Below are 22673 nucleotides of genomic sequence, written 5' to 3'. Positions count from 1 at the left end.
AAATGACTGTTTTGACATTCTAATGAACACTGACATGGAAGGAGTTTGAAGAAATATCTTATTGTGTATTTTGTGTTTTTTACGGTTCTTTTCAGAGTTCACTCAGGGCATGGTGCTTTCAACACAGTCGATGAAGAAAACAAGCGAGTTTGCTAAACAGGTGAGCGTATTTAATTTGTAAATAATATTCCAATATAGATACGTGTGAAGAACAAATCTGGCAAAGTAGTTCTTGAATCGGTTTTTCAGTGCCTTCTGGTCACTGATCATAGTATACAGTTTACATTTCCTCACAGATTTCAAGCATAATTAGTTTGTAGATTTTATGTTAAAAATGATAAACCAATGTACGTATGGTGCTTCTCTTTAGCTGGCCCCTTCTAAAGCAAAGTCCACCAGGACCAGCCTTTGTTCACAAGTTTGATTATTTGGCTTCCCTATCTTTTGATGCATAGATTGTGCCGTTGTGCAATTCAGGATATGTGTCTTTTCTCACTAGGGTTTGTGTGGACACACGGTTGTGGATACTGTAGGCGTGAGGATCCCAACATGCAAGCTGATCCTCAAGGACATGTTTGTCTCATCTGCAGCAGAGCTGTACAAGGCTTTCACATCACAAGAGGTAAGAGCACGGTTATGCAAAGGAAGGTTCTTGTTTTGAAAATGTAAAAAACAATCATCACCAGCATTTCCATATCATCAGTTACATGTAGTGTTATAAACTCCTGGTATTGAAAATTTTGCCAAGTAATATTTAGATCCCACTCCAAAATAAAATCATCTCAAAGACTGTAATGAAAGCAAAAAGGCTACTGTGGCTGTATGTTCAATTCTAGTGAGAAAAATAATTCCTCGTAATGTGCAAATGTGAGAAAGTCCGTATTTGTCGGTGTGCTCTGATTGTTCTGAATTCTTACCAATTGTTGTTTGCAGGAGTTGAGAAAGTTCTCGGGTGCAGAGTCAGTCGCTGAAGCTCAAAAAGGAGGAAAGTTCAGTCTCTACAATGGGGAAGTTACAGGAGAGTTCCTGGAGCTGGTGAGTACAAGGTCTGGCTTCAGCCACAACTACTGTATTCCGAGCTGATAGCACTGCTAATCAACCTTTCTGGCCTGTTTTTCAGAAAGAAAATGAGCAAATCGATATGAGATGGCGATGTCAGAACTGGACTGCTGGTATGTTGATGCAGTATTTTTGAGAAACAGAAGGTCCATCTTTTGTTCTGCCTTCTGGCATTTTGTTGAAAACAGGCACTTCAAAATTTTTAAAGCCATTTTAAGCAAAGAGAATTAATAAAAATCAGTGCCCTTAACAGAAAACTAAAAAAAAAGACATTTAAAGTGCTCAAAGAACTTTATGGCACAATCAGCTGTTCAAAGTAGGCATATCCAATCATGTGTATCAACATAAAAATCCTTGCTCACAATAAATCTGAATAACTGTAACTTTATAATTATTATTATGATCATATGATCTATTCTCACAATTAAATTCTTAATGGGAAATCTTTGTCACAATATCAACAGATCTCTCACAGCTATGAAATCATATGAAGCAGAATCTACCAGATTATTTTTGCATATTTTTATAAGTCTATTTCTAGGCACGCACAGCGTTCAGAGACAATGCTAGGACAGCGTTTGTGCATAGCATGCTTCAGCTTGATGTTCATGACCGTCCTTTTTTTGTGCTTCACAGAACATTATGCCTCGGTGACCGTGAAACTGCTCAATGTGTCTGGCCAAGCACAGGTGCAGGTGGAGTGCAAAAATATCCCTGCTGCTGAGGAGCAGAGCACGCGGCTGTGCTGGCAGAGGACCTACTTTGACCCCTTGAAACGGCTACTCTTGCACTGTGCAGAAATGCCCACTGAATAAAGAGAGCAGTGTGGCCAACGCTGACTATATTTCCTGTCGATATTAAGGACTTAAATGTCATACTCAAGTCTTTTATGTGACATTCAAATAGAAATCTACATTTTAAAAAAATTATCATGCAGTCATGAGCCACTAGTAAAAAAAAAATCATTAGAGAGGACAAAGCGATTTCATCGCACATTTCAACTGCTACAAACCTGTCCTGGCAGAAAACAGAGAAGACAACGTTACCCACTCTTTCTGTGTTGTACAAAAGGCAGTAAGTCCGTATTCATGTTTTTTCAGATAGCCGCATGAATCGGGAAAGGGTCACTGCAACACAGACCCTAGCCCAGAAGCACAACATGCAAGGCAGATTGTCCACCACGGGGAACACACAGGGACAACTCAAAGACACAAGTTCACCTCGCCAACACATCTTTGGAAGGTGGGAGATAAGCAAAGTGCCCTGAGAAAACCCACACAAATATGTGCAAACTACTCAGAAGGGACTCCAGTCCAGAATTGAACATAAAGCCTAAGAGCAGAGAGATTGGGGCTCTAACCACCCAGCATATGACCAACTCATTGTACACAATACGGTACCTGTATTTCTTAGGTGTTACTACCTTAATTCTTGTTTTCTAGTATATGCTAGCAAATTGCCAAACCTTAAAAATAGGATCATTTGTTGAATAAAGAAAATGGTATACAGATGGCCATTTCATTGATTGGTTGGTATAGTTTCTAAGGAAAGACTTTACTACTACGCTTATTCCCGTAAAAGGACCGGACTTGTTCAGTCTATGAAAAATGTTAAACTTGTCTGACGTCTGAAGTCGTCTTGCACCATCTGGTATGTGGAAAACTTGGTGCCAGAACCTTATTTGAGTTTATTTGAAATTACATAACACTATGCTTCTGCAATTAAGTTTAATGTTACATTTGACTTAATGAGAGATGTGAAGTGAAGAACAAAATTTAGGAAAAGGTTTTGTTAAAAAACAAGGTTCGAATATCAAATTTGTCATTTAATTTTATTACAATTATCAACTGTTATGTTTTACATTATTTCACAGTGAGTAAAACAAGTTACAGTAAAGTGCCAATCAAGCAAAATTAAAAGTCAAACTTGACTACAGGCATGTTCACCTTATTCTTGAACTAATAAACTGGAGATCAAGCTTTTAGCACAACAGGTCCCTTGCTCAGTTAAAATCTAACATTTAGTGGAGGTGTAAATATATTACACCAAAAATGTTGTTGTAAAGACCACAACTGATACAAATTGGATGGCTTGTTTTGGAAAGTTATAGATATTTGCAGAGTATGGCTATTTAAAACATCTTTAAAAATCAGGAATTATTTAATAAAGATTTATCTCAAGGCACTGCTTGTCATGCCCATCTGAACTAAAACAAGGAGTATGAAGTGAAATGTCATTGTCACATAAAATATATTTTGTTGAGGGTCATGGATGCTTGCCAAATTGGATTGTTTCCATGATTTCATTGTAATCTGAATGATGCACAATACAGAATGAATCCAACCATTTTGTTTACTTTTCATTAACATATGAACATGCTAAATAATTCTGGGAACATAATATTCCTGGTTAAACCTCAGAATTATGTAAACTGAAAAAGGTTCATGTAACTGTTGACCCATCAGACAGATTTAGAATTGTTAGCATTCTAGCTGGTAAATAGTCCCAGCCTAAAATTAAATTGAACATGCATTGCACTGCTTCTATCATACAAAAATCACAAAGTACTTATATTCTAAAACTTTGTGAAAAATATTACAAATAAACCAGAAAAACTAATCTGTCAGAGGTTGTATTCTCTTTTGGTTCATAATTACTATACGTTTTATTCATATTATAATTCTAAATTAAGTCAAATAGAAAACAGGAAATGCAATTATGACATAATATAATATGGAATGTATTTCAGTAAATAAAATAAAGCTCAAATTGTTACATCAAGTGTGCTTTATTTCATCCACAGGTATCCTGTCAAATAAAGCACCATATATATTTATATATATACTGCCAGGCCACATTTAGAAAGGATTCTTAACAGAATCAAGTTTCTTGTGGTTTTTTTTAATATACAGGTAAACTTATTTTGGATATAACCACAGAAATATGAGGCAATCTGCCTCCTTAGTAAAGTACAAAACTGGCACAGAGGACACCATATTATACACAGTAAAAATGCAATAAATTTAAATTACATACAGAAAAGAGAGAAGACTAAAATTCTGTAAACCTTCCCCCGTTAACAGCAACCTTGAACAAAGAATTACTTCAAAGAACTCTGAAATAAGTAAAAATGAAAAATGTTTTGCCCTTTGAGAAAATGTGCTATAGCTGCAATTTTTTTCTTATCAATTGATCTGAGGCATTGCATCTTTCCAGCCTCAGATACTTCAAGCATATGAATCTATTGCCATTCAAGCACAAAAAAAGATCACTTGACAAACTAAAGCACAGAGCAACTGATCAAACAGCCAGAAGTGAACAGAAAAAGAGAAGTATACAAACAGCATTTAAAAAAAAGAAAATTTAAAAGCAGACATGCGAGAAATACTGTCAAGACGTGGACCGACTTCCTTTTCCAGACAGTTTTGTGACCACACTGATAGTAGACTCAACGGTCCTGCACAAAGTGTCTAAAATGTCATGCTGCTGCATGAAGTTCAACAGTCCCCTGGACTGGGCACAGCTGGCTGGCAGACTGCTCTCTGGGTCCTGCAAAGGGAAACTCTGATTCTCACCCCCTCTCAGGTCCGCAATGTCATGCAAACCTGCAAAAACGGACGTAGAGGGAAACTCGACGTCCTCTTCCGCGCCGCTGGAAGCCTTGGAGCCCTGAAGCTCTTCCTTCGAGTCTTTACATTCCTCCGCTTGACTCTCGCCTTCCGCCTGCTCCTCTGGGGGCCTGCTGCAGAGCAGGGCGTCCTCGGGCACCGAGCAAGAGGACTCCATCTTCTCCTCCTTCGGGGAGCTGTTTTCAGGGGTGGGAGGATCCTGCTCGGTTCCTGGGTCAATGACTGAGGAGTCCCTGGTCTCCGTGTCGGAGGTGCTGGTCGGGGTCAACGCCTCCCTCGGCTCCGACTTCAGCTCTCCCGCACAGCTCTCGATGGCCAGGTCCTCATCGCAGCTCACACGCCGCCTCTTCACCGGAGTCGCTCCCTCGTCGTCTGCAAAAACCCACAGGGCAGCGTTAAAGTCGGCGCTAACTCCTGCCACAGACCAGTCTGCGGATTACTGGTGAAAATGCAGGCTGTACCTCGAAACATTTCAAATGTCTTGAGGTGTACCTTTCGATTTTCTCTCCTTCGCCTCCAGCTCCAGGGCGTTTCTCTGCTGCAAGCAGGCTCTGCACTTGCTGAGCAGATCCTGAAGCGCTGGCAGCAGGGCAGTGTCGAGCTGCTTTGGGGTGTGAACCGAAAGCATCAGGATGAAGGCTCGCAGGTCCTGTGAAGAGGAATCGTGCAATTTTAAAAAGTCCCCCGTTGACATGTAGCAGGCACTAACATTTTACACAGCTTTTAAAATACAGGATTATCTGAATTCAAGAAAATAAACCTCACTAAAAACAAAAAAATACATATACACAACAGGAAAAAAAAACTTTCAGGCTAAAAGTACGTGTCACATTACAGTACAATGGTAATGGTTATGATACGACAATCCCACAGTTTACTGCCTTTATTATCTAGTACCGCAAAAATACAAACCGCATTCAGTGCACTGCTCGTTTTGCAGATCTCTGCTCTTTGGCTTGCAGGTTCCGGCTCCAGACTGTGGTACTCATTGATCAGATTTGTCACTAGAACGTTTATAAGATTTGCACAGCTAGAACCAGACAAAACTTGACTCTGCACCTTCAAGGAAAATAATAAAACATGATTTTAGTTAGCTTAAGTAGCCTGCTAAAGTTCTTTGAACAAAGAAACAGAAATGGAGACTGTGCTGAGCTAGGTGTTAATGCTGACACATCTACATATTTTAAATGTGAGGGACCAATAACAAAAGCAAACAATGTTAGTATATATAGTTAAATGTATAAGAGGTGAGATTAAGGGATGTTACACTGAAATCTAACTTCAGTTAGAATATTACGTATGATTTTGGTCACCATGTTACAAGAAAGACATTGGCGCTCTAGAATCTCTAGAGAACCACACCCAGATATATTCTGATACAACCCCTTAGACTTTTACATCAACAGCAAAACATGAACCAGAGATGAAGTGCATTTAAAACCCAAAACGAGAAGCAAGTCTTTTTCTTAAGCTTAAAGGAAATATGGAACAAGCTAAAATTCCATGTTACTGAAGTCACACTCTCACTTCTCTGAAAACATAGCTAGATGAGCCCCTTGGATTTACTTACTACCAAATGGGCAAGATGAGCTGAATGGCTTGAAATAAACAAGTACAAATCGCTGGTGAATATAAATAACCGTCCCCATACCTTGAGAAGGAAGCAGGTCAAGAAGGAGTAGACCACATTGTTGTTTAGAAACGTCCTTTCGTCCATTAAGATACACTTTATGTACTCTGCAAAAGCCGGGTCTTCACACAGGAGCTTCACACAGCTCTTTGCCATAGCAGACTAAAGAAAAGAATTGCAATAAATGAAAAGCTTTGATAACGCCAAAAACCAAGCTTAAACCCAGCTTGCAGCTTACCACGACAAAATGCACTTGAGCTCTTTTTGAAATGTAAACCTGCTTACAAATTAGGGGCCCACAGAATTTCACATCTATAACAGATCAGTTAAAGTGTGTACAATACCTGGGACTGGCAAAGTTCTGTCCAGAGTTTGGGTAACAATGACAAATGTAAGGGCAAACCTTCATACGCAATCAGGACACCTGAAGAATAGAGAAAGAGTAATGTAGATATCTAAAATGGGTTTGATTCTCTATTTGATACTCTAAAACAGCCAACAAGAAATCTAAGTAATACACTTGTCAAGAACAAATATATATATTTTTCAGAACATGTTAACCAAAATGCCTAAAGCCATTATAAAATAAGGAATTAGACTTTGTATAAACACTCATTTTAACCCAAACCAACTTACTTAGTTTAACTAAATTGTCTGTAAACTTTTCACAGTTGATAGCTACTCGGCACAACAAATGAATGAACTGATGATAGGACAGGAAATAATCCAACAGCATACGGTCATAGACCTCATCCTTTCCCTGAAAAAAAGAAAAGGGGAATTTATTATAAATCAGGGGGAGCCAAAAAAAACACTTGTAAGTTATTAATCATGACACCTTGCTGAAATGTAAAATGCCCCCTTAACATCAAAGGTGCCTGTTATTACACGACTAAAAAGAGCACTATGTGGAATATCTGAATAGTGCAATTTTTCTCTGTACAGCCTGGACAAATGTGCCGCTGCCCACTGCTCTCTTCAGGCTCGATGCCACCATGAAAGCCATTGTTTGACAGGCGGCTTGAGGGTGTGTGTCGTCCTGCTGCAATGGTGTCATGTCAGGATGAGCCCACAGGAATAGCAGTAACAGCAGGATGTCTTGTGTCCAGACATTCTTGGCCATACCCTCACACTAGGACCTCCACATAGAGCTCTGCTGTACACAACAATTAGTACATCATTCAGCACGTCGGCATCACACTCGCCAATGTCCATCAAGGTGGTCTACACCACGGTCTATCGCAACTGAGGACATACCTCCACTGCTGGCGCATGTACCTGAGGTGTTGCTTCAACATACCGAAAGCATACAGACACTGTTTTCTTGATGAGTGACGCATATGAGTTCTTTCTGGTATTTGTCTTAGTTTTTTATAGGCTTGACAGGTTAAACTTAATCACCTGTGTGCAATCAACTCTTTCATCAGCCACCAACTAATGGAATGATTCAGTGCTAATGCAATTAAGTTACCTGTGTATACTGCAATCGGTCATCAATAATTAATGAATAGAAACAACTCCTAAAACTTTTAATTAACATCCAAAACCTGAAATACTTTTTCTAAAACAACGCATGCACAAACAGAGTGAGGTTTCTATAGATGTTCGGTATATTTATTACAGATTGGACATATGCACCTTGCTGGTCTCAACCATGGAGGGAAGAAGACACATATTAAGCTCTGGTCTCGGGGGCCGAATGTTGTTTTTTCCTCCCATCAGCTTGATGTTCTCCCGACAAGGAAAGTATGGTCCAAAAGACACTGGAAAAAATACAGCACAATATCGAGTCAGGTTGGACATCACTACAAGTATGCTTATTAAACCAAAGAGCAACTAATCCACCAGTCACAGGACTGGGCAGAGAGCACACAACTTACTTGGGATGCTACTATGATGGTAAGTGCAGTGGTTGTGTTGAAGAAATGGCACCAGGGTGTGCAGGAAGTCATGAGGACTCAAGAGAACTAGCTCCTTTAAAACATCTGGAGGACAAACACATGTACGAAGTTAACAATACATTCTAGAAATTATTTTTGTACTGATGACTAACCTCACAGCGGTTAATAAAGACAAATCAAGCTGTTCCTATTGGAAAAGTGAAGCTAGCAGGCAATTGTGGTGAAACACTACAAAACTGGGAACTGTCCGCAGTCATATAATGGTCATAAATGGACCATTTACTGAGTAAAATCAAGTAGAGACCAAAAATACCAATAGAGAGATTGAACACGAAGACCCTTCTAAAAGAACAAGCCTTGTTCACAATGCTAGTTTCTAACCTAGTATTAAAATCGTCTGATGCTGCTTTCTGGTTGGTCTGGTTGATCCACGAAATGTTAAAGAAAGGCAGTTTATTGCACACATGCAAAGAAATAAACCTTTTCTTTCATTCAGTTTTTTCCAATTCCAGCTCTGTTTGTGAAAATTGAGCTTTAAGAGGGTCTTACCTATACACGCATTTCTAAGCTCTGGAGGACTGTAGGAATTCAAGAGAGTAAGCAGCTTGTGGGCAAATTCAATCCTCTCCTGCCACTGGATGAGAGCCTGTTTGACATCTGTAAAATGTGAGGGAAAAGGCTTTAAATGATCTGAAACAAAGCCGTTAATTCACAGCACTGATATATTAATTCTGATCCTGTTCCAAATTTCGGAAGGTTTGCACCTGAACATAATGTTTCGCATAACAATTTCAATACACCACAAAAAACAACTCTCTTTCATAGGTATCTAGCTAGAGTGGACAACTCAGCAACTGCTCACTGACATGCCATCATCAACACTGCCTGAAAAGTCTTTAGCTTGTGATCAATGAGTTAGAAGAGCACATACCCTTCCTCTGAAGATAAGGCCGTGTGGCCTTGAGAACTGACAGGAAGATGGATAGCAGCTCCACCAGGTCTCCAGTTACATGACACGCAGTTGCCTCATGGTACATCATGTGCAATGTGTTGAAAGACTGTCCAGGACAGAGGAAAAGAGGTTCAATATACATAGAATCAGCCTATGTCCTCCATGTACACCTTATATAGAAATCTCACTAGGTAATGAAACTGTAGATTCAAGCTGTGGGAATAGAAGAGCAGCAGCACACAAATTTATTTACAGACACATCAAGTCCCATCCATTATCAGCAAGCTGCTTATTCAAGGGCAGGTCACGGCAAGCTAGAGCCTGTCCCGGAAGCATAGGGCAGGAAAGAGAGCACACAACTGAGATCCTGCTGGACATGACAGCAGTCCATCACAAGGCCTTGGAGAACCACAGAAATCGGAATTTCTGTGTTTCTAATGCATTATTAACTTAAGCCATCTCAATAGACTATATAGCATGTTATATAACTCAAGCATAAGCACACATTTCATCTTGGTGTATACACTCTTTGAATAGGCAGACGCACGCAGCACATTAAAATGAATATTTTTAAAAGCAGAATGCTCACCTCCGTCATGAGGATCAGTCCCCTGTTAAAAACAACAAGCAATCTGTCCTCGTCGTTTTCTAGCAGAACACGAAAGGCACTAGAAAAAAAGATGTCATGCGATGCTTTAAACCAATGTGAAAAAACATAGAATGCTCGAAAATATGCTGTATCTGCAATTTCCATTATTCTTTCAGGAAGACTGACAATTTAAGAAATTGAGAAATAAGAAATTGAAATTTTAAGATTGACCCATCTGGAGACTAGCTTCTATTAATCCAAAAAGCCTAGTGGTATTCTCTCACATTTCCTGCTAGGAAATTGAAAATAATGTCTCACTCTCAGCTTCAGAGAGACACAAACAATACCTGATCAGAGTGGTCCAACATGATCGCCCATCTAGGCAGCGCAGGTAGCAGCTTATGGTGGTTTTCTTGAACTGTTTGATGTCATCCAGCTCCTCCTCTCTCATATCAGGCCTCTGGGCAACAAAGAGCTGCATCAAGTTGAAGAGCTCCTCCACTGCCTGCAAGCACAGCACAGACTGTTCAAGGGACCTGGCACAGTGCAGTCCTTACACAATCACGGCTACAAGAAAACAATGTGTCCCAAAACAGAAATACAGCTTTCAGAACACATACTTACCCCTGGGTACTGGCTGGCATGAGGCGTAAGGTTTTTGAACGCCCACTGGATGTTCTGGTGGGAAGCCAGCTGCCTGGTAAATGCAGGTGACTGCTCACAGCACATGCGCAAAATGCCATAGTAGGCTGGCAGCATGCCACGATTGAAGAGCACCACATCCTGGTCATCATGGTCCGCCAAGATGTAGTTGAAGGCAATGTTCTTGGTCACCACCGGGTTCTGGACAATAAGACGGACATTCTCGGGGCAATCCACACACACATTGTACCAGAAGGACAGGAGGGCTTGCTTGTTGTGGTTTGTGGCAATGGCTGGCTCAGACAGCTTAGGCTGGAAGAGGTTCCACAGGTCCATAAAGTAACTGGAGAACATGAGTTTCTCCGTCTTGGAAATCAAGCAGTAGGTCATGAAGCTGAAGTACTGCACCAGCTTGGTAGTGCCGTGCACAGCAGCGTCCACATACAGCTTGGCACGGGACAGCAGTCCCAGGAGGACATTGTAGACCTGGTGCAGCACCACCGTGGTGTCTGGGCTTAGAGGCAGGTCCCGGGTGGGAATGTGGAGGGAACGGGTGGAACGGAACATCTGACGGAAAGAGTTGCTGGGAATCAGCGACACCAGGAGATAAGCAGCAGCTGCAAAACACAATTCATGAATGTGTGCGTGTTGTCTTCAAATCAAAATCAACGTGCCATGTTTCCAGCTATGATTTTGATTGACTGTTAAAAATTCGGTTTCAAAATTTTGGCCCAGCAATCCCACATTCCTCAACATAATGACCTTATTTTTGTTAAAGAAAACAACAACAAAACTGACTCCTCTCGTGCGCTGCTCTGGGGTCTTGAAGACCAGGTTTGCAAAATCGGTACGTACATGTTCGGACCCGTGGGTAGTTGTGTGCCAGCAGGAACCGTTCTACCCAGTTCTCCATGTTCTGAAGCACCCAGCTGTGTGCCAGTTTGTTGCGTGGCGTCTGCACAGCCAGCCAGTCCAAACACTGAGAGGGGTTATACTCTATGACCTGAAAGAAGACAAGAAAAGGGGCTCAGCTTGGCGCGTCGATTTCAATTGCTGCATCACGATCTGACATACTGGCAATAGCGTACCTCCCAGATCCTCTGCAGAATGTAAGATGCAAAAGAGGGCATTCCAGGTGGTCCTCCCGCAAACTCCATCAGCATGGTGAGCAGTTTGAAGAAAGGATTAGCAGCCTGCAGGATACACAGAGAGGGGGAATGTGCAGGGGTTAAAAATAATAAACTCGCCATGGGCTCCCATCATAGCCATTGCCGTTTGCTTCTCAGTACACACCTATTAAAGGTATGTACTTTATGACCTTCTTAAATATCGCACACAGTTACTCTCACAACCAATTCAATGGTCTGTTTGCTGCTTTAATATATTTTCTTCCTAGTAATGTTATTTTATTTGGAATGTGTTGTATGTTGCACGACTTGCTACCTAAATTGCTTCCTTGGGGATGAATTAAGTATTCTGAATTGAATCGAATCTCATTTTAAAATGACATATCTTCTGAACAATTATGTTTCTCCATTAGAAAGCGGCCAACACAAGCTCATCCTCATTCTCAAACTAGGAGGTATTACCTCCTTCCTAAGTCAACATAACAGACACTCTTGATTGCTGCCTACAATGAAAAGCCTAAGCACAGGACTTCCAATGTAACAAAACATACAACAGGATAACTACAAAAACAAAATGGGACAAGAAACAAGAAATCTTTAAAAAACTATTTTCATAAGGCATATCTGACATGGGCCATGGCACTGAAAATAACACTTTATCGAGCACGGCAACAGGGGATTTTTATTTCACACGTACCTCTGGAGTGAGTTTTGCTATGGAGGTGAAAAGCATGGAAACAATCTGAAACAAAATTGATTTGGTGTTAATATTATAAAACGAAACAGAGAAATTAAAATAATGGGAGGGTTTGAGGTTCCGTTAAAACTTACATGTTCTGCAAGTCTATTGTTATAGCGACAGAGGCTGAAGATGAGGTTGCACGTTTGCCTGATGTTGATGCTGTCCCGTATGTGTTGAAATAAGAATGGGAATCCCTGAAACCCACAGAAAGATTAATCAGACTCATGCTCAGAAAGTGGCAGCAGTTATAAAGTCGAATTCAGGAAGCCCACTAGTCCTACCTTTCCTCCTGTGAGTGCAGCCATATCATTCTGAGACAAAGTTAAATGTCTAGAGGAAAAAAACATTTAAGTTAATAAAACAAATGACTTTTTTGTACTCCAAATAAGAGTTATCTGTCTAACATATGTTATAAACTACACAAAAGTCAGATTTAAAAAAAAACCTGAATACTATATACAGTACACCCCCATTATAATGGGATCCACTACAATGCAGAATGGGTTATAACATGGTAAGATCCTGGAACACCTTTCTTAGAAAATGCAACTTGACTTGAATATTTCATACAAATAATATGACGCATCTTTCTCAGTTGAAACGCATCTAGATGGACAGAGCGAGAAGGCGGCTTAAATGCAAACAAAGACATTTTCCTGGAAATACAGAACCCAAAGTGGACTGCTCACATAAAAAAAAAGGCTGCTCCGTTTTATTCACTTGGTGTTATTAGGAATAGCAAGAGACAATCATCTACAATACTGTGAGATATTTCAAAAGGTCAATCAGAATTTAAAGGAAGCATGGAGGGGCTCTAGCACTTTAAGAGGCAAGAGGTAGGGATCCTATACATAGGAAAATGTAGCTTCAGAATCATATTTATCATTGTCTGTAAAACACCAGAGTTTCAATATAATTTATGCTTTAACCTACTTTAACCATCTGAAACATCTTATCAAATAAAAACCAAGATGGTTAAAAACCTTTATATTAAATATTTTTAGAAGCATGTGTTCAATCTCTCTTTTCCCCTTCCCTTGTTCCAGAGACGAAACTGCGTTCAAATCACAGGATTTGAGGCAGCTAGCATAATAATAATAATAATAATAATAATAATAATAATTGCAGACACTTATTTAGCGCTTTTCTGGACACTCCACTCAAAGCGCTTTACAGGTAATGGGGATCCCCTCCACCACCACCAATGTGCAGCCCCACCTGGATGATGCGACGGCAGCCATAGTGCGCCAGAACGCTCACCACACATCAGCTATTAGTGGAGAGGAGAACAGAGTAAAGAAGCCAGGTCATAGATGGGGATTATTAAGAGGCCATGATTGGTAAGGGCCAATGGGAAATTTGGCCAGGACGCCGGGGTTACACCCTTACTCTTTTGGAGAAACACCCTGGGATTTTTAATGACCACAGAGAGTCAGGACCTGGGTTTTACGTCTCATCCATAGGACGGTGCCTTTTTAAAGTATAGTGTCCCCGTCACGGACCCACATAGACCACGGGGTGAGCACCCCTACTGGCCCTACTAACACCTCTTCCAGCAGCAACCTTAGTTTTTCCCAGGAGGTCTCCCATTCAGATACTGACCAGGCTCACACCTGCTTAGCTTCAGTGGGTTTCCAGTTGTGAGTTGCAGGGTGATATGTCTGCTTGCTGTACATTGAGAACACCAGGGTAGTAGTGGATCTGCTTAAAGAACACACATGCCATCCAGTGACCCCTGGTGCACCTCTAGTGCAGTCTAGACAGACGTAGTGGTCAGTGCTGGCTGTAGTCTCGTAGCTAACCTCTCAGAGCGCGACTGCTCCACGAGCAGGGCTATGAGTGCGATCATCTTTTCCAGCGCTGCCGGACGGTACTTCTCCTCCGCCAGGGACAGGATGTCCTCCTCCTCATCCTCCTCCTCTCCCTCCTCTTCAGAGAGTACCTCCACCTGGGGCTGAGAACACAACACAGCTCAGACACACCACTCCCCGTGCTGTGGAGTTATTAAAAAGAGCTCGTCACCACAGATATCTACTGACAGCAAGCTATGGTCTTTCAAAGTCTTTCAAAATGCATGCAATATCTGAGGTTCAAGCTGATAAATATTACAAAATTAAAAAAGCTCCAGACAATCAAAGTGTGTTTAAATTCTTCAAAAAACAATCATAAAATTACTTTAACACAGCATGCTGTAGCCATTTTTATATAATATATGCAAACAACCTACATTGCTTCTAAAGCTATCTGTTGATCAAACTGTTATACGTACATTTTCAGGCCCCTTTGTTCCCATGTAGAAATGCACCATAATTGAAATGGCTTGTAATGAAAGAAGAAACTGACTCTGTGGGGAAATGAACAAAAAAACATACATTGTCATAAAGATCCAAAAACTTCTGTGCTTTCTTCATGCATGGGATTTGAAAGGTCTTCCAGTCCTACTTACTTCCTCCTCTCCCATCTTAGCAAACTCATAAAGGAAGGCAAAGTATTCAGTCAGGTGTTTGCTGTGAGGCTTCACTCCGTGCTCCATGATGGAGAGCAAGGTCTTCACAAAGCGCGTGACACAAGACCTGCTACCTATGTCCTCAACAGGCCCATCCATGTCGTCAGAGCTGCCCAGGCAAACACAATACAAACAGCTATTACACCTCTACAACCCCCCTCCAAAATCCATCGTGCATACAAACAATTCAGCTGTTTTTTGTAGGCTTGTAGTGAATATTGGAGATTCAACCTTTCTTTCTCTTAACCTTGAGACCAAATAGCTTTTTATCGCCATGAGAAATATAAAAATGAATCAATATCTTCCCTGAATTGCCTGTAGACAGTGTGGTGATGGTTTTGAAACACTGATCAAAGCCTGCTGCTGGTGCTGCGATTCTCCAAGGTAAAATGATTGCAAGCAATTGGGAAGGATCTGTATTTCCATTAGAGTTTTAAAATAACAGACTAAACAGCGGCATTAATACAATGGTTTGCACAAAAATGTAAGTAGCAAATTCATACCCATCTTCCATTCCTGGCTGTAGATAGAGATGTGCATGTACTGGCCTCAGTCTCTGAATCACATGGATACACAAGCGCTGGAACATCTGAAATAATTATAATAATGCCATCACAAACAATCAGAAGTAGAATTAAATTGAAGTCTTTAATAAGAAACATTTCACTGTACATGAAGCAGTTTATGGAATTCACATTAACGATTCTGCTTTCTAATATTTTTGTGTTACTTTATTATTACTACTTTTATTGAATTATTATTACTTTATTTATTATTACTTTTTGTATTACAAGGTCCACAGAGTGGTGCATTTCTATGGTTACCTGTCGGACAATCTGATTGGGACATTTAATTAAGATCTGCATGGGCCACCAATTGTCATCAGCCATTCGGTCCAAAAACCACTGAAAAACAAGAACACGCACTGAGGAGTCTGTAAACCTGCAGCTGTTAAGACTTAAAACTAACAGGTCTAAAGTAGCACACATGTTTTTTCTTGGAAAATGAAAAATCTACTTCTTTCTGAGGAGGTTTTCACACAAACAAAGAGAGTGGTGTGGCAAACTGGCAAATAAAATCTGATAAAGTCTTCCTCACAGTGTTATGTTGATAAATTTACAATTGAATATGGAACATTACCTCACAAGCAGCCTGGCTGTTGTTGAACTGTTTTGTTAAGAGTTCAATCCACTGCAGCATTGTGGGCTGGGGAACAGTGGGAAAAGAAATTAATTCTTTCAGTTAAAACCAGCTGGGCCAATGCAGGGTTTGTTCAACAATAACTCCAAACTCGCAGTCCAGGAAATGTAATGTGCAACACAACTGCTAAAGTCCATTTTTCACAGACATTTTAATACAAACCGCTTAAGCAAAAAAAGACATTTTTTTGCAACTGACAGACATGTCTGCATGAAAGCTGTTCAAGCCCAAAAACAATAACTTACCTTTTCTTTTGAGTGAATAAATGTTTCCAAAACAAAAGATGTACTAAGCTGAAAGTAAAGAGAGGGGCAATTTTAAGGTACATTCTTAGCAGTGAAGTCAACAAGTTAAGCTAGGAAAAATTAAAAACAAGCCTTTTGAAAATGCTCATCTTTGTATAAATACAGTTATTCGAGAAAATGTCTATCAATGTGATTCACATATTAATGCTTTTAAGTGTAGCTTAATCTTTTTCCAATCCTCAACTCAAAGACACTTCTCACCTTGGCTGTCATCAGAGATATAGCTTTTGGATCTGGTAAAGTACTGGGAATAATGCTGCAGAGCTGCCACATGAACCTAGGAGGACAAATAATGCATTATACAATAATGTATAATGCACTCATACAGAATCTACACACTACTGTCAAGCACTGCTTTCATTTAGTACTTTGCGTAACAAAGAGAAGAAATAGTTATTCAACAAATTTACCAAACAGATCATAATTGTCAAGCTTAAATAATAAAGCAAAAAGACTCAAGAGATTAAGCCAAAAAAACATTTTCTTACCCAAAATAAGTGTGCTCGAAAATGTTCTTATCTTGTAGAAACTGCATGTTGTCATGCCAAATCCACTGAAAGTTTACGAAAGTTAACGTAGAAGTAAATCAAATAACATTTAATAGCAATTCATGAGTTAAAAAAGACATGGTATGGGAAAGTTCCAAGTAACAAGGTAACAAGTTCTTTAAAACAAAAAAATAAGAACCACTCTTACAAAACCTGTTCTTGCTTTTGAGGCATCAAATTCAATAATACTGAATGTGTGAACATTAAAGTCAGACTTTTTTCATAAGTATGCCTTCACTAATAAGGCCTATGTTAGTGATATATAAGTCATTAACTAGCACCTAACAAGCAGTGTTTCAGTAATGAAGAAAAACTGCATTGTTTGTAGATGACCTCCAAAATAAATGGTTTAGCCAAAACAGTAATTAAGACCCTGATATATGACTCACATCCAAAAATATAAATCAAACTTTTCATAGAAGAATTACCTCTAGAAGATCTGGAGAAACATCAAATTTAAGATCTTTTCCACTTTCTTCCTCTGGCTCCACCCTTTTATAAAACAGCATGTAGGCACTGTGGGTCTGAGCACACAAGAACAGATCAGAGCTCGTGTCATAATTCTCCATGTATCTACATCATATATAAAGAACACGAAAAGTGTATAATTACCTTCTCAAAGGAAAAGTCCATAAATTTATCTGTGACAGAATCATAGGTTTTTGTCTGAAAAAAAAGGTTTTACAGTGAAGTCTCGTTTAAAAGATTTGGTTTATTTTTTCTCAGGGGACACAGGATTAAAAAAAAACTCTCTCTTAAGCTTGTTTCATTTAAAAAAGTTAATTATATAGATAAAAACGACTTTCCATTCTACCAAAAAGTGAGTAATGCAATAAATACCGAAACGATTTTAAGATAATGAGGGAATTTAGCGCACGGTTTATATTTGTACAAGAATATTGTGACCTACCTGCAAGACAACATGAAGTTAAAATAGCACAAATAATGCAAATTAAGCCATTTTGAACACTTACAGTCATTTCTCCTCCAAAACACTCTGAAGCAAGCTGTGCTGAGTCAAATGGCTTTACTTCAGCATCATTAAAGAGGTACCTTGGACAAAGAAGAAAGGATACAGATGGAACATGCATAACTCCTGGGCATTTCAAGGTGCAGTTTTGTAAAACTGAAAAGATGCACGTGACCTTGGCTGAAATAAGGAATATGAGACATTAAAGAGGCCGGCATGGGGAGCTGCATCAGACAGTGGAAGGCAAAAGAACAGGTAAAGGCCAATTCCACGCTAAGAAAATGATTTCGTCTGTTGACACCTGAGGAAGGCTCGATCGTTTCTGCCTTTTCTTTCTACTTTACAGTATGGGGAATTAACCTTCCCATGTTCCGTAAATGAAGCGGTATGCACATATACAACACAAAAATAACAAAATGCTTCAAGGTGAATTTCCAAAACAATTTTCCAAATACACAAAGGCCTCATTATGAGTGGCAGAATATTCCTTTCTCCTTTCCATACTGACCACTTGTTGTTCTTGTAGGCGTGCGGGTTGACAATGTCTCTAATGAAGCTGTAGTAATGGCCTCCGTCCGCAGTACCCGTGTGGACAGTAACACCGATCAGATCATACTCGTAGCTCTCTGCTGCTTTCATCTCCCCGTCATCTCTGAAGCCTGGGGATCAGAGAAAACCGCCTAGAAAATCAGAACTCGCTTTACACAAACATATCTAGACAGTTTGAAAGACTGATACGATCAATACACAGTATATCTTGCTATATCCAACACATGTTGGGATAGGAATCTACAGCACAGGAATCGAAACTTGTAAAATGCACAGGGGCCATTCTGGCTTTCAGGCCTGCCGCTGACATACCCTCCTTCCTGTCACTCTTGCCCATGAGGAAGTCCTCAGTGTATGGGGTCATGTCAAGACGCAGAGGGAAAGAAAAGTGCGTGTTCACTTTCTCTTTCATCATCGTCACCATGTTGAAGGTGTACCTCATCGTGTTGAAGCTTAATATCCGAGGAAGTTTTTTAAAACATGCCCTGTCAGGGTGGGGGGGGGGGAGAGAAAACAAAACGAGCAGTTACCGTCTTGGCAAAAGCCCTTCGGAACAACGTGGGGACATCTACAGGAAACCGCATATTAAATCAACCACCCTAGACAGAAAACATCTTAAACAGGCTCATTCTTAAGTCTCACCTCTTCTCTGCTCTCACTTTCTTGCCACACTGGGAACAAGTGTACATATTGTCCCCCTCCAAGGTGTCTTTGATAGTGACCTCATCCAGCGATTCCTGCAGAAACAGTAAACATTACTTGGAGCCCTTGCTTTTTCTTTGGGCTTTTCACTCCCAATGTTGAAACCATTTTCTTCATTAAAATAAGGATGTTCTGTACTGTTGGGAGTACTATTAACACAAACTCAGACGAATAAGGAACAGGCATTGAACATTTAACATTCAGATGCATCCAGACAGAACAACTGGCGCAGACTGGATTAAAAAGGCAGATGAACAGGAAGGATTGGGAGATTTTTTCCTTTGGAAGTCGCACTGTCCCTAATGTTAATAAGGCAAACACTCGTAGGATTGACTTACATAGATGTTCTTCATATCAGCCACCTGGCATCTTACGGTGTAGAATTCTTCAGCTGTCTGGCTCACATGTTCGCAGTCCTGGGAAAACAACAACCCTTGCAGTTATGCACCTGCCATCCTTCCTGAAAGGTCTCAGTTAACTTCACTGAAAGGTAATATTAAGACTTACCAAAGACACAACATTGTTGGTAATAACGCCTCCAAATAATGTCTTCACTGTGTTTTTCTGAAAGAAATGAACATATTTCGGAAGCAATGCGTTATTAAAATAACGTGATGAACTATGATTTTCCTTTAGGTGAGCTATAAAGGCATCGGATAAAACTGTGTGAATCACACCCCAACTGTAGCTCAGCACTAAAAATGACTGTTGGAAGATGTAGCGTATCTAATAACATTACTTCAGTCTGCTGGGCTGAGGCTCCTTTAAAACAGTGTTATGCAGAAAAAAATTCCAAAAAGGGCATAATGCATACAGGAGAAAATTCCGATAGTAAATTCTGGCTTTTTTTGTCAGAGCCCTGCGTAGCACATTTAAAAACAACCCAGCTCAGCTGGCATAGTGATCCCTGGTGTTCTCTTGAAGAACTGCGCTTACTAGGTCTGGAGACATCTCCTCTATCTTGGTAATGAGGTCAGTGAAGAACTCGGTCATGTCCTTCTGCTCTCCTGTGTTGAGAGGCTGTTTATCCATGGTGTAGGTTTTGCAGAATGGCCTGGGATTGTATGCCTTTCGTTCGCTCTCCTACAGCCAAACAGAGTTCATGTTTAAACTCATTTAACAGCAGCAAGGAAAATAGGACCATGTCCTCACAGCACAAAACACTTACCATAAGATATGTAAACATCTTCTGCAGTTCCAGGAGTGTGGTCTTGTGCTTTATCTCCTCAGCATACTACGAATTAAACAAGACAAATCTCTGAATGATCGAGCCGTTTAAAACCCTCTACCACATTTGTTCAATGCTCCACTACAAATTAATTTTTTATTGACTAGGAAGCTTTATGAATCATGTCAGATACATTTTATTTACAAGCAAATAATTTAAACAAGTTACCACTACTGAAACTACCACTAGCTGAGATAATTTTGAGTAAGGAGAACTTCTGATTGACTTGTATCATTCAACACAGTACGTATTATACAGTTTGTAAAGCAGAAAATGTCTGGGTTTCTATTTCATGACACATAAAACACTATGAGGTGCTCTCTTACTTCAAGATGAATCTAAACAAGAAGCTGTTGTTGGTGGACACCAACACCCACCTTGGCTGTGAAGATGGCCTGTCTGGCCTCTGGGATCATATAAAGCTGCTGGATAGTAGAGGCCAGGTAGCATGTGGCTCCCAGGTTCGTCAGCCCCACAAACCTGCACTCTGCTCTAACATCGTCGTGGGGCCAGTAATCCCATTTATAAGGTGCATGTGATGCTGAAACACCAGCAGTTAAAGACAGACGATTAGTCAAAGAAAGTCATCAGAACAGACATGTCTGCAGTGAGAATGAATGCAGCTTGCACAATTATTTTCCTAGTCTATAAATGGTTACATCTAAGTATTAAATGATCAAAGTATCTGTTATTCTTTAAGGAACTTTCCAACAAAGTTAATAATCCCTTTCATATTTAGGCAGGTAGCTACGTCAGCATGCGTAGGCTGCAAAGGAACAAGTAATAGGTTTATTCCATGCTGAAAAGAGAAGAAAGAGAACACAACGTTTCGGCCGTGGAGCCTTCTCCAGGTGTGTTCATTTTGTTCACACCTGAAAAAGGCTCCACGGCCGAAACATTGTGTTTTCTTTCTTCTCTTTTCAGTATGGGTTACTTGTTCCTTTTATATTTCTATAAATGTGTATAAGGACAGAAACTCAAAATAAAAGCTGCATTGTAGACATCAAGAGTTCCACATTCAAAACTTTGAACCTCTTAATTTCCCGTTACTTCCACAGGGGACTTCAACACTAAAGTGTTTTAAATATCAGCCCTGAGATCTACATATGAACATACTGTATATCAAGTGCGACACTGGACAAAGTGTGCTATACTGTTTACTTTGCATGTGTTGTGCCATGACCCAGTTGTGCAGGAGCCTGTAGTTTTCTACTGATCCCTTCACCATTTCCACCAGCAGGTCGTAGGCAGCAGCTCTGGCTGAGTGGGACTTGCATTTAGGCTGCTGTCTGTCCTTCAGGCTTGGCAACATGAACAGCAGATTGTAAACATCCCTCAGGAATTCCTGCAGGGGAAAGAGAATCAAGAATTGAAAGGGTGATTTGTCAAGGTTTGAAGTCTTGAAATCTGCCATGGATACAGCCGACCCTTAAAGGTGATGGGGTTACCTGTCCTTCACGTGAGAATTTAAAGGGCGGCTTGTGCTTCACAACACTCGTGGCAAGCCTGAGAAGACCCGTCAGCCCATCGTCTTCTATATTGCCATCCTGCTGATCAAGGATCTCCCTGCTGGGGGCAAACAAAGTGTCACAATCAGCACGGCAATTCCAGGTCCTCCGAGCACCAGTCAATTCACTGAATTCAATAAAGTCAAAGAGTGTCTGGAGACTAACCTCCGAATGCAGTCTGCGAGGTGCCGTGCCAGAGCATCCAGGTCCAGTAAGGTGGTCTAGGACACAGATAAACACACTCAGTGTCTAAAGACCATGCCAATGAAACTGGTACACTCAACATTCAGAACTAGCTAGATCTTCGAGATGCAGGACAATGCAGCTCAAGCTTGTAAAAACCAATCAAAGCAAAATGTATACCTGGCTGGCATCCTTCACGTGAATATTGTCTATCAGCTTGCACAGCAGCCAGAAATACTCTTTGCATCCTATCCGAAGCACTGGTTCATCCTCGTAATCCTCCACCTGTTGACAATAAATTCCACATGCGGCCAGCTCTTCTTTCAAAAATGATGTGGATGCCACCACAGCCCGTTACAATATCCGGCCTCAAAAGCATGTATGACAAACTTTGCCAAGTCTGCTATCTTGACTGGCTTCAGATCACTTGCTGTGACAGCTGGGGTTGACAGACTCAAAATAACCACCCACGAACGGTGAACAAAAAGCTCATTACGGATGTACTAGTGACCAAATGAAAAAATAATAATCTGATAATCATAATTCCTTATGCAATGCTTGAATACTCGTAATTACATTTTTAATATTCAGACTAGTTAAATTAGTTATTAAATTATTTAACTAGTCAAAACAAGTTGTTTAACCTGTTTCTTAAAATCAGAAAGAGAAATTTATATGTACAACATGCAAGTAAAATATCTCA

The 22673-nt window shown here is 40.3% G+C and overlaps 1 protein-coding gene and 1 long non-coding RNA gene across 3 annotated transcripts in view; one reads left to right on the top strand and one right to left on the bottom strand.

Moving 5' to 3' along the window:
- The first annotated feature begins 933 nt into the window (after positions 1-933).
- LOC148820064 (uncharacterized) lies at positions 934-3195 on the top strand. Its single transcript, XR_016094197.1, has 3 exons — positions 934-1035; positions 1121-1172; positions 1696-3195. It is a non-coding gene; the product is annotated as an uncharacterized LOC148820064 (long non-coding RNA).
- usp34 (ubiquitin specific peptidase 34) overlaps positions 2877-22673 on the bottom strand; it is a 56998-nt gene continuing 37201 nt past the window's right edge. The window contains exons 39-80 of one of the 2 annotated variants that reach the window (XM_088933626.1): positions 22151-22255; positions 21953-22008; positions 21728-21848; positions 21441-21624; positions 20657-20820; positions 20220-20285; positions 19988-20134; positions 19559-19615; positions 19390-19467; positions 18992-19086; positions 18662-18834; positions 18309-18459; positions 17805-17883; positions 17443-17496; positions 17259-17354; positions 16771-16835; positions 16484-16559; positions 16223-16270; positions 15918-15983; positions 15602-15682; positions 15281-15366; positions 14718-14886; positions 14541-14615; positions 14074-14225; positions 12553-12601; positions 12361-12465; positions 12227-12271; positions 11491-11595; positions 11258-11405; positions 10385-11019; positions 10108-10265; positions 9761-9839; positions 9151-9277; positions 8769-8876; positions 8199-8303; positions 7957-8081; positions 6955-7078; positions 6663-6742; positions 6340-6480; positions 5601-5747; positions 5181-5337; positions 2877-5060 (exon numbers count right to left, since the gene is read on the bottom strand). In XM_088933626.1, the coding sequence (XP_088789752.1) occupies positions 4450-5060; positions 5181-5337; positions 5601-5747; positions 6340-6480; positions 6663-6742; positions 6955-7078; positions 7957-8081; positions 8199-8303; positions 8769-8876; positions 9151-9277; positions 9761-9839; positions 10108-10265; positions 10385-11019; positions 11258-11405; positions 11491-11595; positions 12227-12271; positions 12361-12465; positions 12553-12601; positions 14074-14225; positions 14541-14615; positions 14718-14886; positions 15281-15366; positions 15602-15682; positions 15918-15983; positions 16223-16270; positions 16484-16559; positions 16771-16835; positions 17259-17354; positions 17443-17496; positions 17805-17883; positions 18309-18459; positions 18662-18834; positions 18992-19086; positions 19390-19467; positions 19559-19615; positions 19988-20134; positions 20220-20285; positions 20657-20820; positions 21441-21624; positions 21728-21848; positions 21953-22008; positions 22151-22255 (5493 nt within the window). In that variant the 3' untranslated portion in view covers positions 2877-4449. The remainder of the gene's footprint in view (positions 5061-5180; positions 5338-5600; positions 5748-6339; positions 6481-6662; positions 6743-6954; positions 7079-7956; positions 8082-8198; positions 8304-8768; positions 8877-9150; positions 9278-9760; positions 9840-10107; positions 10266-10384; positions 11020-11257; positions 11406-11490; positions 11596-12226; positions 12272-12360; positions 12466-12552; positions 12602-14073; positions 14226-14540; positions 14616-14717; positions 14887-15280; positions 15367-15601; positions 15683-15917; positions 15984-16222; positions 16271-16483; positions 16560-16770; positions 16836-17258; positions 17355-17442; positions 17497-17804; positions 17884-18308; positions 18460-18661; positions 18835-18991; positions 19087-19389; positions 19468-19558; positions 19616-19987; positions 20135-20219; positions 20286-20656; positions 20821-21440; positions 21625-21727; positions 21849-21952; positions 22009-22150; positions 22256-22673) is intronic. The other variant, XM_088933628.1, reaches the window with a different exon arrangement.

The sequence above is a fragment of the Atractosteus spatula genome, chromosome 15, assembly GCF_055471065.1.
Source record: "Atractosteus spatula isolate fAtrSpa1 chromosome 15, fAtrSpa1.hap1, whole genome shotgun sequence".
NCBI classification, from domain to species: domain Eukaryota; kingdom Metazoa; phylum Chordata; class Actinopteri; order Semionotiformes; family Lepisosteidae; genus Atractosteus; species Atractosteus spatula.
The sequence above is the reverse complement of the archived record's forward strand: the minus strand, read 5'-3'. Positions and strand labels throughout refer to the sequence as shown.